General features: G+C 49.6%; 1 protein-coding gene across 1 annotated transcript in view; it reads left to right on the top strand.

Annotated features, from left to right (window-relative positions):
- CACNA1G (calcium voltage-gated channel subunit alpha1 G) overlaps positions 1 to 15,121 on the top strand; it is a 147,001-nt gene that overhangs the window by 83,892 nt on the left and 47,988 nt on the right. Inside the window, exons 15-20 of the mRNA XM_056505572.1 lie at positions 1,423 to 1,491; positions 4,229 to 4,322; positions 4,869 to 5,056; positions 5,180 to 5,626; positions 11,072 to 11,172; positions 12,313 to 12,436. Coding sequence (XP_056361547.1) covers positions 1,423 to 1,491; positions 4,229 to 4,322; positions 4,869 to 5,056; positions 5,180 to 5,626; positions 11,072 to 11,172; positions 12,313 to 12,436 — 1,023 coding nt within the window. The remainder of the gene's footprint in view (positions 1 to 1,422; positions 1,492 to 4,228; positions 4,323 to 4,868; positions 5,057 to 5,179; positions 5,627 to 11,071; positions 11,173 to 12,312; positions 12,437 to 15,121) is intronic.

Here is a 15,121-nt window from a genome sequence, read left to right as displayed (position 1 = left end):
AGGTGCCTGTCTTGGACACTTCTCTGAAGCAAGGAATGACTCCTCTTAGGCATAAAGCTCCTCTCCTGAGGGAATTGCTTATAGTGTTATCTCCAAAGTGTATTCTTCCATTGGTAATCCTCCTAGTTTGTGTCCTGTTGTCCCCATCTGTCCTCACTCATGGGTTTGATCCTTTCCATCCTCTGTGCCCCTCTCCCTCCCTGGCACCCCAGCTCCTCCAGCCTCCTCAACCTTTTCTCTGCAGACATTACCTGCTCTCCAGTGGTGGCATCCTTGGGAAAATACAGAGGTTCAGCTTCTTCTGGGCTTTCCCCAAAGGGAACAGTCCTCCTGCAGGGGAGATTTTGGATGGTGTTTTTCTTGCATCCCTTGCCTATTGCATTCCTGTTGGCTTCAGTGGGATTTTCCTTGTGAAAGGAAACATTTCCATCTTTTCCCTTTTGATGGTTTTTCCATCTCTCTCTCTGTTACAAGCAAAGACTTTAAGTTAAGTGTCCATCACATTGCTGGCAAGTCCTTAAACTCTTCATCCCAGCCTAGGCTGGGATGAGTTTTGTAACCATTTAGCAACCAGAGAAAAGACCCATTGCCCTGTAGGCAAGAAATTCAGCTGGTGGGATAATCTGTGCCCTGCTGCTGCAGCATGGAACCTCCTGCTGCCCCATGGGACAGGACCAGGCACTGCTACACTGCTGAAAAATGCTGAGGAATATTGGGAGAGCCACTCCTGAGCAAGGGGAAACACGACCAGGTGAAAAATGATGTCTGTTTTCCAAGTGGACAGGGGAAGGCTGGATTCTGGTGCTGTGAAATGTTGGGGTCATGGGTGTGCCAAAATTTCCCAGGGTGGGGCTGTGCCCCCCTGGCTGCAGACCCTTGGTTTAAACTGCTGATTTAAATGTGTGTGTCCACTAACAGGGCTGAGCAGGGATCTGAACTCACAGCAGACTCTCCTTAAATTAGGTATTTCGCCTGCAAGAGCACTGATATTGTGTTAATCAAACATTCGTTAAAAGCCTCCATTGCTGCTTAATGAAGGAGCAATAAATAAAGATGCTATTATACAGCTGCAAAAAAAAAAAAAAAAATCATGTTTTCAATAATTAGCTGGTGTTTCATTAGCACAATTATCACTTAGGAGCTGAAGGAAGCTCTGTTCGAAACACTTAATTTAAAGGGTGTAAGGCTGGTCCCTTCAAAGGGCTTCTTCCTACCTGAGATCTCCCTCTCTCTCCCTGTGCTGAGTGGAATGGATCCAGCGCTGGCTCTCCACTGTGGCCACACACTGCCCTCCTCCCCCTCTGCTTCCCTGCCTCTTCTCCCGTGTTTTTTTTGATTCCCCACTCAGCCCTGCTGTTGAAACTGAAAATTGAACCCCACCTTCCCCTTCCTCCCTGTTCCCTCCCCCCGTTTCTCCTTCAGGAGATCTCCAAGCGAGAAGAAGCGAGTGGGCAGTTAAGCTGTATTCAGCTGCCTGTCGACTCGTCGGGGGTACGTACAGCACATCCCACCAGTGCTCGTCTCTCTCGTGGTGCCTGGTCACACACCGTGCTGCTGTTCTCATCCTAGTCACTGCCATTCTTTTGGGGTCTAGCTGGGTGTTTTGGAAGTGTTTCTTTGGTTTTTCTTTCCTTTTTGTCGCCCTCATTGTTGAGTCAGCCGTGATTTTAAGTCCCTTCCTTCTTTGAGGGACCCAGGTAAATTAAGGTGGGTGCTTCAAAGTGGCTCCAGCCAGCAGCTCTGGCTGGCTCCTTTCTGGATGCCTGCCCTGGGGAAGGCTCCCCAAGGGGCTGTCACAGCCTCTCCATGGCCCATCCCAGTGTGGGATGTGGATGGTGATGCTGATTGCAGGGCATGCCTGCCAAGGCTCCCTCACGCAGGCGGGGGAGGATGCCCAGGAGTGAAGGGACCTGGAATCAAACCTGTTTTGATAGGTGTGTGTGTGTTGATGTGTGTGTAGGTGTCCTGTGCTCTGCAGGACAGGGTAGGACAGCAGCAGTGGCACTGTGGCGTGTCCCAGAAAGGCTGGTGGGAGCCCTGAGCTTGCCAGCGTGATGCCACGTTGCAGGGTGTGAAATGGTCTTGTTCAGGTCCGAGGAAGCCATGGATCTCTGAAGCACAGCATACCACAAACCTCACCCTCCTGCCAAGCTTATTTCTCTTTACCACTCACCTCCCTTTCAGTCCTTTCCAAGAGCCTGGCTTTTCCCTCAGCCCCAAAGCCCTTTCCCCTCGTATCCCAGTGTGTCTGTCCCTTTTGGTACAGGCTGGTTTAATCATTTTACTGCCTGGTCCAGCTTGACATACCCTCGTTTCCCAAAAGGATTTTAACTCCCTGTTCTCTCATAACCCCTTTTCTATCCAGAAAGGCAAACTGGGAGTGCAAGAACAGGTAACGGGCAGCAGCACCGGCTGCGAGATGTTCGTCTGCACCGTCCTGAGTCTGGCACGTGGTGTTGGGAGGGGATGCTCACTGCCCTCCAGACATGGGGTTTGGTGCTTGGGAAGGGGGTGGGAAGTCCCCACAGAGCTCTGCTTTTCCCTCTCGGCACATATCTCGTTGTGCCCCCTTAAAATTTTCCTTAGGGCTGTTGAAGAGCACTCCAGGAATACAAACAACGTAAATTTCTTCCCAGTATTTATTTCTTTTTAATAACCCATTAGGAAGAATGAGTAATTCCTGGCAGGCCCTCTGACAGGCTGAGTTGGGAGCCTTTGTGGGGAGCATACCTGGAGCCAGCTGGAGCCCCTGTTCTCACAGAGACTGGATCTGGCTCCAGCAAAGCTCAGGCCAGCCTGACTTTACTGCTCCCCCTTGCAAGGTGCATTCCTGACCTTCTCAGACTGCATCCTGCAGGAGGAGCTTCCCTGAAAAGCACAGAAGTCCTGGATCCTCAGGAGAGGAAATTTTGAGCCAACAATTCACGTCACACTCTCTTTTGCCTTAAAAATATCTCAGAGTGTCCAGCCTGCCTGGAAAAAATATCTTTAATAGTTTAGTAGCCCCACACTAAATAGGGAGGGAATATTGGGGCTCATCCCTCTGGGGTTTTGCCTAATTCTGAGGTGTGGGGCACTGATCTGTGTTGGATTCATCTCTTCCTCCTGTCCCATGCTGGGGTCCTTGTGGGATGTTACAATCAATGGGTACCCTAGCACCAAACCTCAGTAGTGCTGGTCGGGGCTCAGCGGACACAGCTTAGCCTTGGTGGGGTTTTCTGGGGCTCCTGGGCTCTCACTGCTGAAGTGAGGATCTGCTTGGCTTCTCCCATCCCAGCATCTTCCCCCCGTTCCCACCTCTTCTCCATCGTGACAGGGCTTGGTGCCCTTTGCCAGAGCTGTGGTTTCAGCCGTGAATCCTCCTCTTTTTGGATGGGTATCGATCATTCTGGCGAGCACCTCTGCCCCTCGTAGGTGTACCCTGACTATACCACACCCTAAGCACCTTTCTGCAGTGCCAATGGACAGAATCAGGGTCTGTGCAACCAGACCAAGCAAGAACCCAGGCACCATGCAGAGAACAATGCTCAGCATCATCTTCCTCTGCCTGAGATGGGCACCTATCAGAGCAGGCAGGCCTCGCTCAAACGCTATGTTCAAAATGTTACAGCAGAATTTAAACCCCCCAGATGATCCAGAGTAAATCCCCAAAATTCCTGCTCCTCTTGTGTGTGGCAGCTGGGAGGGAAAGGGTCCCTCGTGGCATTTGATGTTGGGTTCTGCCACCTGGACCCTCTCTGTGCTGATGGGACATGTCACATTTGTCACCTTGGAAATCTGGGTTCTGTTGTGCCCTTTCTGAACCCTGGATTTCTCCATCAAAGCATCACTAGAAAGAGCCACACCCAGGGAGTTTTAGGTGTATTAATTCAGAGAGATTAGTAGGATCATCTTTTGTCCTCAAATTGTTCAATATCAGTCCTTCCCTAACATCTGCCACATATGCAATTCCAGCAGCAAAAATTAAGCAATAGTTTGGTTTTTCTCCTTGTCCCTTTCTGGGGCTATGTTCGGAGCCAGAGGCAATCCATCTTCCTGGTAGGAGGTTAATTAGTCTGTGGTATAAACCTGTGCATGCATCATTTTGTGGAAGGTGATGTTGCATCGTGGTACCAGTTCAGTGGATCTGTAAGGTGTGGTGTTGGACACGGGAATCCATATTTGCAGAGGGCTGTCCGTGCACTGTGGCCCCTCAGCCTCCTTGCTGAAGCTTTCTGTTTTGCTCCAGGGTGATGCTTCCAAGTCTGATTCCGAGGGGGATGTCTTCCCCCGCAGCCTGGAAGAGGAGGGAGAACTTAAGAAAAACTTGTCAAATCCAGCCTGTGAGTAATAACCCTGGGAGGACAGGCCCTTCCACAGCAGCCTTGCTTTGCTGTGAAAACAGTGTGTCTGAAGGGAAGAATCGCTCCTAGAGGGAATGCTGTAGTCCCAGTTGTGTCATTCTTGACTTTGCAGCAGGCTTAGGGTGGGATTGTGGGATGCAGGCAGGAAGAGACATGATTGCATTCCAACTGTTAATTTCCCCATCAAGCCCGAGGTCTGGGTTTATGGGGTGTCTCTGCTGGAGGAGTTTGGAGGAGGAGGAGGGAAGGAGCAGGCAGGAAGCTCCCATGGTTGGAGCTGGTGGGTGTTGATTGTAGGGTTGAGAGACAGCAGGTGACATTTCGGGTGTGCTCTCCTCTACCACTGATACCTGACCCCACTGACACCCGATCCCATTCCTGTTTGACATCCCTCTGCTGGCCTGAACCGCCCAATTTTCCAGAAGGGCTTTTTGGCCGCTGATGCTGACAGCAGAGCAGAGCCCTCCCTGCCTGTAGCTGTTCCCACTCGAGGCACGAAACCCAAAACGCTCTTGTCCCTTGCAGTGATGGCCCTGAGCGACCCGGCGGAGCTGAAGAAGAGCCTGACCCCGCCGCTGATCATCCACACGGCCGCCACGCCCATGCCCATGCCCAAGAGCGCCGTGTTCGGGGACGCGGCTCAGGGCTACGAGTCCCGCCGGGCCAGCGGCGTCTCCGTGGAGCCCGTGGCCACCCACGAGCTCAAGTCCCCGGTACTGGCATCACCTCCATCACCTCCGTCACCTCCGTCACCTCCCCCTGCGGCCGTGTGTCCGTGCAGCCGGCCCGGGGCGGGGGGCACGGAGCTGACGCGGCTGTCCCTGTCCTTCCCGCAGCCCAGCAGCCGCAGCTCCCCGCACAGCCCCTGGCGGGCCAGCAGCGCCTGGAACAGCCGCCGCTCCAGCTGGAACAGCCTCGGCCGGGCGCCCAGCCTCAAGCGGCGGGCGCAGAGCGGCGAGCGGCGGTCGCTGCTGTCCGGGGAGGGCAATGACAGCTCCGGGGACGGCGACAGCTCCGACGAGGAGCGCTCCAGCCGCGCCGGCAGCTTCAATGGCTCTCTGCCCCAGCGCATGGAGTCGCTGGAGACCAAAGGCTCCTTTGACCTCCAGGATACTCTGCAGGTGCCTTCCCTGTACCGCAGCGGCAGCATGCACAGCACCAGAACCTCCGTGTCCGAGCACCAGGACTGCAACGGGAGAACCTCCCCGGGCCTGCTGCTGCACCAGGTCCACCTGGATGAGCCCCCGCCCGACGGCGATGACGGCGATGATGAAGGCAGCATGGTAAGGAAGCGCCTCGTGCTCGTTTCGGGCTTTATGGCTCGTCAAAACAAAGTTTGTCACCGTCTCGGGGGTGCACAAGTGGGTGCAAAAAGGATTAGGTCTCACCATCACCACCAGAGCAGTCACCCAGAAGGTCTCTAGGCAGTGGATGCTCTCAGAAAGGGGTTGGTATCCAAGTAGGTATTACAGTGCAGTGTCAGATGGCTCATGATGGAGATGTCAGGGTAAAACTGCCCGGGTTCCACTAAATCATGCAGAGTGAAGCTATTGGATATGCTGTATATGGCTATATATGCTTTAAATGATTTTCTGGCTTTGTTTTTTGTTTGTTTGCTTGTTGTTTGTTTGTTTGTTTTTTAAAGCAAAACAAGTAAGTCTCCCTGCTGCCCAGCTATTATTCAGTTTTCTGCCCCCACACCAGCAGCAGAAAATATAGGAAAAGAAAGCCATGGCTTGGTCCCCCATTCCCATGGCAGCATTAGTCCCATGGAGATGGTGGTAATTTCAGAGGCTCTGCATTAATTTCCATCTGAGGAGGCATTTCACTGATGAGTGTCTCTTTCAAAGGCCTGGAAAGTGTCATTTAGGAAATATAAGCTGAAAGGACTGCAAGTGCAGGGAAGGGATGAGGGTTCCTCGTCCTTTTTTCAAATGGATGATTGTATGCTAAAGGGGAAAAAAGGGAATCTGGCTGCTTTTCCAAAGTGGTTTGCATGACTGGCAGAGTGAATCTTGAGTTGGGCACGAGGGTGTCACAGTTCTGGTTGTCATATGTGTATTGGGGCCGGTTCTGGAGTGTTTCCTGCTCTTCCCAGGTTATCTCTGATTATATCTTATTCCCAAATTTAAGAGTGTGATGGTCTGAGTGTCATTCCCAGGGGTGACTGTTTCTCTTGGGGGAGCAGATGAGGTTTGGGTAGAGATATGTGATGGTAGCAGGGGCTGTTCTGAGAGCAGGAAAGCTGCAGATTGTGGACATGGTTTTACTCTTTTTCACTGAGTTTAATGAATGAAAATGGAATTGGGACCATGTGAAGGAATGTGAAAGGCAGTGTTGACTCCAGAGTCCTGCTCCTTACAGGAGAAGCAGAGTTAGTGCTGGCAGAATGGAGTCACTCAGCCATGAACTGCCTTTGCAAAAAGCCATTATCCCATCACATCTCCAGCATGGATCCTCAGCCTGGGATTTTTACACATTGTCTTAACCTGATTATAACTTCCATAAAATAAATTGAATTTTTAAGAAAAGGAGCAGTAATTATTTTTTGAAAAAATCCCCACTATTAGAAGTGTTGAAGAGACCATGCTCTTCATTACTGGCTAGGGATTTTTTTCTCATGCTCCAACATCTGCTACTTTTCCTGGTCCAATCACCCCACCAGTACCTTTCTTTCCCCCTCCATAGGATCAAAAGCCAGCAGTCCCCTTTGTGCTGGGTGTGGTGTGATGTGTCCCTCCTCCTCCAGCCAGTGATGTCAATGAACTGTTGGATAAGATTTTACAATTTTATCACCTGCTTTTACCATAAACCAAACATCATCCTCTGTGTACTGAGGTCTGGCCATGGAGGGTGTAATCACCTCAATACCCTCCCATGGAATGCTCAGAAGCAAATGCCAAGGGGAAGAATTGACAGAATAAAGGAAATAAATTGTGTCCCAGTCCATGGGATAGCCACAGCTGGGATACCTGCAGCTAGCTGGTGCCTTTCCCCATACTCTGAAATATGTCTTCACTGCAAATCACTAAACCAGATGGATAAAAAAATATTGCTTAGATTAGCAAAATGTGCCCCCAGGCTGCAGCAGGGCTTCCCTCCTGACATTTGGGGGGAAGCTTTGCTCCCAAATTAGCCTTGACAAAGTGGGCAGGGGGGAGAAGTTGCATTTTAAATGGCAAAAATTAAATACAAAGCTCCCCATCAACAAAAGAAGAGAAGAACTTGACTGTTACTCAGATCAAAGTAATCCTAAATATGCCTTTCTGCATCAAAGCTTTGCATCCCTCCTTGCTGCCTGGATTTGATTGTCTCTGTGCAGAAATTAAAGAAAGAGCAAAGGCTTCATCTGGATTTCCCAGGCTACCCCTATATTAGTGCAGCTCTGCTGCCTTCAATGAGTTTATTCTGAATTTCCATCCCTCTGAGGGGCCAGAATCAGGCCCCTGGCAGCTTCTCTCCCCAGAACCAGGAAACCAGGGGGCTGAAATCTGTTCTTCATTGCATCACAAGGATTCTCTCACAGCTTTCTTGGGTCCACGTGGCTGTGACTGGGATCAGGGATCTGCTGCCAGGTCTTTGTTGTTTCCAACTGCTGGATTTTAGATGCTTTGGGGTGCTTTCTGCCCAAATTGCTCAGTGCTCACAGCAGAAATATTGAATATGCAACCAATGTTTCCCTTCCTGCCCAAAACCTCACTGCATTTTGCTCTTGCAGCTCCTTTCCCTTTGCCTACTCCACTTTTTCTCCGTGGTGCATGGTCCAGCCACTCCCAAACCCTCTCACCCTGTCCCTGTTGCATATTAAAATTAAATAATCAGGTCTTGAGCGCCTCTGTGCAGCTTCCAGCTTGCCTGGAGGTCCTCTGCTGCTTGCAGAGCATTTTTCAGCAGTTCCCCCATCCTTATAATAAATCTTTTATAAATCTAAGCCTCTTCCTTACTCTGAAGAGTGCATCAGTCATCTTTTATTGCAAACTGCCTTCATCCTACCCTCAGAAGTGCATTAATATCTGAAATTCCTGATAATAATAATTTAAAAAAGCAGCTATTTATCAGCAGCTCTCATGGCTGTGGGGCTGGGGGCTCTATTCCCACTGCTGCCTGTCAACCCCCAGCATCTTCCCACGTCCTGGCTCCTGCTGCCCCTGCTGAAGGGTTTGGATGGACTCACCCAGTGAGATTTTGTCCAAATCACTGGCAACTGAATTCAAGATTAGTTTTCTTCTCCCCCCCCCACATCTTTATTCATCCTGTACAGGTGTGGTTTATGAACAAATAGATGTGATTTATGCCACATAATTGACATCTCACTTTGAACATAATGCAGGCTTGAGCAGCAATCAGCCCCCATTGTTGTCAGCACTTGGAGCCTGCCTGGACCTCACTGGGAAAGCCTTGGCTGGGGCTCAGGCTGGAAACACTCAGGCTTTATTTCACAAATACCTTACCTTTGGCTCAAATTAACTGAGCTCTGCTGTTCCACTGGTGGAAATGTGGAGTAATTCCTCTGAGTTTAGGTTTCTGGGGATGTACTTCAGCCCCAACTGAGTCCTGGTGCTCACCCTTACTGTAACCCACTGAACAGAGAGACATGATGGAAGATCACTTTTTGCCTTTGTTATCTGATTTAGCCCATGAACTGCAAGCTGCAACAATTAGCCAAACCCCAGAATATCTTTGGCATTAAAATTGGACAAAAGGAATATAAAGAAGCATTCTGTGCTGCTGACGCATTACCATTCACTACAATCCCCTTGATAAATACCAGAACTGCTTTGAATAATAGATACTTCTGGAAAGTTACCAGCTCCCAAAATGAACTGGACTGAGTTGTAGCTATTACTCCATGTCCAGAGGCTAGGGTAGCAATCTCTGCTCTCACCACAGCTTTGAGCAGACACCCGATTTTTATCCACTTATTTACCTTTGTTAAATCTATGGATAATTAGACTAACCAGGCTGCTTGAAGGGATAACACAACCCCAAGGATGCATGCTCTATTAAATACAGTTTAGAGAGAAGGGAGCAGTTCTGACTCCTTGCCTGAAGCTGGAAAAGGGATGAGACAACATCCAAGCCAGCCAAAGCCCCACTGGTGTGCAGTGCATGGTCTGTGTGTGTAGAGGTTGAGGAAAGGATGGGTGGCTGGGTAAAAACCTCTAAACTTTTCTTTTTGTTATTCAAACTTTCCTTCTTATTTGCCCAAGGTGATTTTCATTTTCTGAAAGGTTCAGGTTGTCACCAAGGGCTTTCATTAAAACAGGCACTGAACCAATTATTCCCCATCACTAATGAGACCCCAGGCTGGGTGTCTGTAGGAAGAGAAAGCACTTCCTCCACTCCACTCAATTATCCTAACAAATCCCATTTTTTTAGCCCAGAGTACTTCAAGTGCTAACAGTTTTCCTCAAAATGAATTCTCCCCCCATTTCCAAGATGAAATAAATAAAAGTGCCTTAGCCCTGGAGTGTGGGTGCTCCTGGGGTGTGAGGGTGGCTTCTGCACTGTCCTTCACACCCCTCTGTGGCCTCATGGCCCAGAAATCTCTAGAAGAAGCTTCAAAGAGCTCACACAATCACATTTCCAGGTCTGCCCATCCAATCCCAATGGCAGCAGAGAAATAAAGCTTATGAGAGAGCAAGAATTGGTTTTTATTGATCTGCAAAGCACTCTGGTGACAGTGCACACACCAATCCATGCATTTGTCTTCTGCTGCTTTGATGTGGAAGGGGTGGGGGATCCCTGGTGTGGTAGGGAAGATGTTGTCCTGGTTCTTAATGGTTGTCCATGCACAGGGTGCTAACACTGCTTTGCCAGTGGGATTGAAGATCTTCATTTTCCTTTGGAGGTCTGTGGATGAGGTGATAAACTGAAACCAGAAGTTGTTGCAGGCAGGATGAGGCTTCCCCTCAGCATCCAGTTTTTTATGTCTTTGGTTGACTTATTGGCTCAGGCTTTTGCAGTCTGCCTTCCTGACCTGAAATGACCTTGCAGACAGTCTGTAACACAAGTATGTGTGGCTGAGGATGTGCTGGGGTTTCAAGTAGGAATTACTTTGCAGGAATTGGATGGCTCATGTTCATGCAGGTCAGACTGACCGTGGTGTTCCCTTCTGGCTTTATAATCTCCTGTCTAATCTGTTCAAGCTGAATGAGAGGCAGACGATCACTGTTGTGTTCCTGGAGCAAAACTTGGGCCTCAAATAATTTCTTCAGCCTTCCAATGGAGCATGGACACAGGGTTTGGCCCAGCAAGCAGCAGAAATCTTTCCCCTGTTCCCTTATAACCTCTGACCATAAGCATTCTATATTGTTTTTAAAAAACCAAACAAAAATACCCCACAAAAATTCCCCAAAATACCTTAGAAGATTCAGGCAAGCAACTGATGAGTATCTGGAGGGACTGGGAGGGTTATCATTCCTTTGGGCAAGAGTTTTATTTATCATGTTGGTCCTCTTGGGTAGCTGTGTGCCAGATGCAGTTACTGTGCAGAGGAAGAAGCACTGTGAGCTCACAGGGCTGGCACAGCCCTCATCTGCCTGCCAGAGCTCCTTCCCCTGCCCAGCAGGGCCCTGTTTGGGGACATTATTTTATTTCAGCTTCACTGAGCACTTGAAGATAACTTTTTAGTGAAAAGCTGCCCCGAGTCCTTCACGTGGAAGTTTTGGGGGTTGTTGTTTTAGCGGTTCTGTGTTTTCCTCCTGCTGTGTGCATTCTCCCTGCAGAGCAAGAGGGATCGCCTGAGGGCCTGGGCTCGGGCACAGCTCCCCAGCTGCTGCAAGGACAGGGACTCCTGGTCCATCTACATCTTCGCCCCTCACTCCAGGTAAGGCAGGGCACCCTGAGGGGCTGTGCTAGGGTGGATGGTAACCATGCATGCCCTCATTGCAAGGGCTCACCTGCCTCTTTAGCCCAGATGGGTCTCTGTGTCAGTGCACAAAACTCCCAGCCCTTCCCCTGAATAAAGACCCCCCAATTAACCCCCCCCAGCATGACATCAGGGTTCAATAGCAAGCAAATGCTGGCTGCAGGGGGCACAGGAGTGTCCAGTCAAGACCCATAGCCCAGGGCATGGCTGCAGCTTCATCAGTTCATTTCCTTTGGCAGTGATGCCAGCACGCTGCAAGTGTTTCCCTTGGTGGAGTGTGAGTTTGGAGCAAAGTGGAGAAGTGCAGCATCGAGCCGAAAAATCTGAATTTGCCCTACCACACACTTCCAGCACAGCAAAGCACTCCCTGACCTCAGCCTGCCTCTGAACTGAGCTGCTCTGTCCTCCCCCTTCCCTTTCTCTCAGAGAACACCCTTTCCTAGCCTGGGAGCTCTGCCCTTCCCAGACCATGTGCAGCCAGCTGAGCTCTGTGCTGCTCCACGTCCCTCTGGACAGACACCCCTGCACCCAAGGGTTCCCCATGCTGGAGCTGAGGGCCCTGGACAGCGTTCAGGTTCATTCATACAAAGATTAGAGAGATTTTCAGAAACAGACTTTGGGAAATGTAATACGGTATTATAAATCCTGGGTCAGTGTACAGCCATCTGTCGCAATAAATAGCTTGTGTTCCTTTGTTCCATGTGTGCTCAACCCTTATGGGCTCACTGGGAATATTTCTTCCTTTATTTAAGCTAAACCTGAGCAGCAGGAACCAGGTAGAGGGGCCTGGCTGTGTGTCTGAGTCATGGAAGCAGCTGCCCTGTTCCAAGTGACCAAATCCTCCTATGAACATTCCCAGACGTTAAAATTTGTGGCTCAGTTCTGTAGCTCAGATCCCTTTCTCTTCATAACCCAATCTGCCCTCAGTGTGCAGCTCTGCCAGGGAGGGGATTGGGAGATTGGAGCTCATCTGCCTTACAAGCAGAGTGCTCAATTCCCCTGCTCTGCGTTGAGCTGCTGTGTGTCTCCCCAGCCAGCTGAGCATTAATAGCTAGTCTGTGTCTACTCTCTTTTTTTTTTTTTTTCCTCTCTCAACAGATTCCGTCTGATGTGCAATAAAATCATCACTCACAAGATGTTTGATCACGTTGTCTTGGTGATCATTTTCCTGAACTGCATTACCATTGCCATGGAACGACCCAAAATTGAGCCGCACAGCGCTGTGAGTTTCTGAGGTTTTCCTGTGCTCCTCGTGGAGCAAACAGCTGTGACTTCTGTGCACTCAGTCTTGTTTTCTGTCTCTTTTTTAAATGGGAAGGCGCCAACACCCAGTGAGTATCATTTGAATTAGGTACAGCAACTCTCCAGGCCCCTACCCAGTCTCCTTTCAAAGCATAAGAGCGCAGATCGTGGCCTGCAATGTATCCAATGTATCATTTCTGGAAGCACAATCAAGGTTTTAACACATGACATAGCATGACATCTGTCTCAGTTTCCTTCCCTGAGAAACCTTCAAACACTTTTCCTCTCTCAACACAATGTTCACTTCTTCCATCTGTTCCCCACAGGCACGTATGTATTGTGTGAATGGAATGGGGGAAACTGTTCATTTCATACTCTTCTCTCCCCTTTGTGTATCACTTTTGTTGTGACACCAGAAAAACTGAATTGATGTGGGCACTGCAATGCCAGTTCTTAGAACATCTTTGTTCTAATATGCTATGTAAGGATTCCTCAAACCAGGCCCTCACAGCACAGCACCCAGCAACCAGAGGGGCAGAATCATCCTATTGCTCTTTTATTTTAGCATAGATTGGGGCTGAGATGTGCTGAGCTCTTGCTGCTTTATCGCCCAAGACTGCTCATATCACAATCGTATAGAATCCTGTTTTGTTTATGTAGGCGTGTCAGGCTGTTCATTTTTGTGGATTTTCAATGTAAGACCTTAAAACTGGAGTCTAGGCTGCTCTCTGCCTATTTTAAGCATTCCCTAGTAGTCCTTCTTACTGTAACAGTTTGCCCAGCAGTCCTTTCCCTAAATCCATTTTTTTTTCAGTTCCCATGCAGTTGTGCACCAACTCTCAGCTGCAAGAAGAGAGCAGGGCTCCCTGGCAGCTGATGTAGCAGGAGGAGATCACCCTGCTTATCCCCAAATGGGGCACCCTGAGAAACTCCCTTAAAAGCCTAAATGCTTCCTTTGAGCCCCTTGCCATGTCCTCTGAGAGTTGCCACTCCCCAAGACTGGCTCCAAAAGGAGCTGCAGGTACACAGAGAAGGGAAATGGGGTGACATATGGGACTTGGAGGAGCCCACAGCAAAGAGCTGTAGCACACAAACCAAATATTTCATAGAGGAGAGGAGGAGCTGTGGTGTCCCCTGGCATTGGAGAGTGCTGAGAGGAAAGGAGACAGGGACTGGTGTGAGGTTCCTCACCATTAGGTTATAAGAAGGGAGCTGGACCATGGCCTGGGAGCTGCAGAGAAGAGGAGGAATGATGGGCAGTGGGGCAGGGGGTCCAGGAGCAGTGCATCGGCCCTGCCTGTGCAGATGGAGCTCTCATCTGGAAACAGAGAGAGTTAGTTTGGGTTGAGTTGTTTAAAATAATTGTTCTTTGCCTCCCTGAGCTGTGGATTTTCTAACTGCTTCAAGTGAGTGCTCTGTCCCTGTCCCAGTTTCAGCTGGCTTATCAGAACAGGGGCTGCTGCTGCGAGCCAGCGTGCGCTCCCCACTGCAGAGTGCACGGCGTGGCCTGGGGAGATTATCCTTCCAAACAGCCACATGCTTGCCAGGCAGGAATGCAATATCCTCAGTCTCACCTCCATGCTACTGCTGTTTTATCTCCAGCTGCACAAGCAGGTCCCTGCCCTCTCCCTCCTGCCCAGTGTCTGCCCCTCACACAGCCTTTTGTGTGGCAGCCAGCTAACAACGGAGATGTTTCGTATCACAGCACAGGTCTAGGGCTAATTAATTATGGACCATGTATGGAAGCAAGCTCCTCTGTGGTTCCTGAGTCACTTCCAGTAAATCATGATATGGCAAGCGAGAGGGTTGCCAAGGTGTTTTGTCTTGTTTAAATTGCATCTCATTTTGAGTGAGAGATCTGCATCTCTTATGGGACTGCTCTGTAGGGAGAGGCAGAAATAAATCCAAAATTGTTAAAAGCAGGACTGGGGCCAATTGCATATGCTCATACATACATGCACACACATCATCATTCCTCCAGCCTCCACCTTCTCAGTGCAGGGAATCAGAAGCTGTCTAGAGATTAGGGAAAAGTGTAATTTATTTAATAATCATCATTAAAAAGAAAGGTTTCTGCTACCTGTAGATAGGGAACCAGTCCATGGGCTCATCTGTAATCACGAGCTGCTCTTGCTGAGTGCTGGTGCTGCGGGGGGCATGGTCTGGTGGATAGCACAGGGGACTGGGAAATGAGGCTGTTGGGCTTCATGCCAGCCTAGCTCATGGCTTTGGGCAACAGAATCAACATTTTGGGGGCAGGTCTCAGCTGGCATAAAGCCCCAGAGCTTTGCTGGCTTTGCTGGAGCTGTGACAACTCATGCCAGGTGCGTTTCAGCATCCCACGGGTCCTGCTGCCTCTCAGCTCTGTCACTCTAATATTGACTTAATTTCTAGGAGAATTGGGAGCTCAGTGATATTTACCCTTTGCAGTGATGTTTGCAGGTGAGAGGCAGGTAGAGATTTGTCAAGCACGTTTCAAGGAGGGCACATCTCCCTGTTTCATTATGAGGGGAGAGTGATTTGGGGGAAATTAAGGAGGGTTTGGAGGCAAATGGAAAGGTTTGGGGGCAGTTGCCCGCGGTTGTCCCTGTCCATGGTGCTGACACAGAGCCCAGTACTGGCAGGGCTGAACCACGCAGTGTTATTGTCTAAATATTTGGATTTT

Source organism: Oenanthe melanoleuca, chromosome 18 (assembly GCF_029582105.1).
Source record: "Oenanthe melanoleuca isolate GR-GAL-2019-014 chromosome 18, OMel1.0, whole genome shotgun sequence".
Classification (NCBI taxonomy): Eukaryota; Metazoa; Chordata; class Aves; order Passeriformes; family Muscicapidae; genus Oenanthe; species Oenanthe melanoleuca.
The sequence above is the reverse complement of the archived record's forward strand: the minus strand, read 5'-3'. Positions and strand labels throughout refer to the sequence as shown.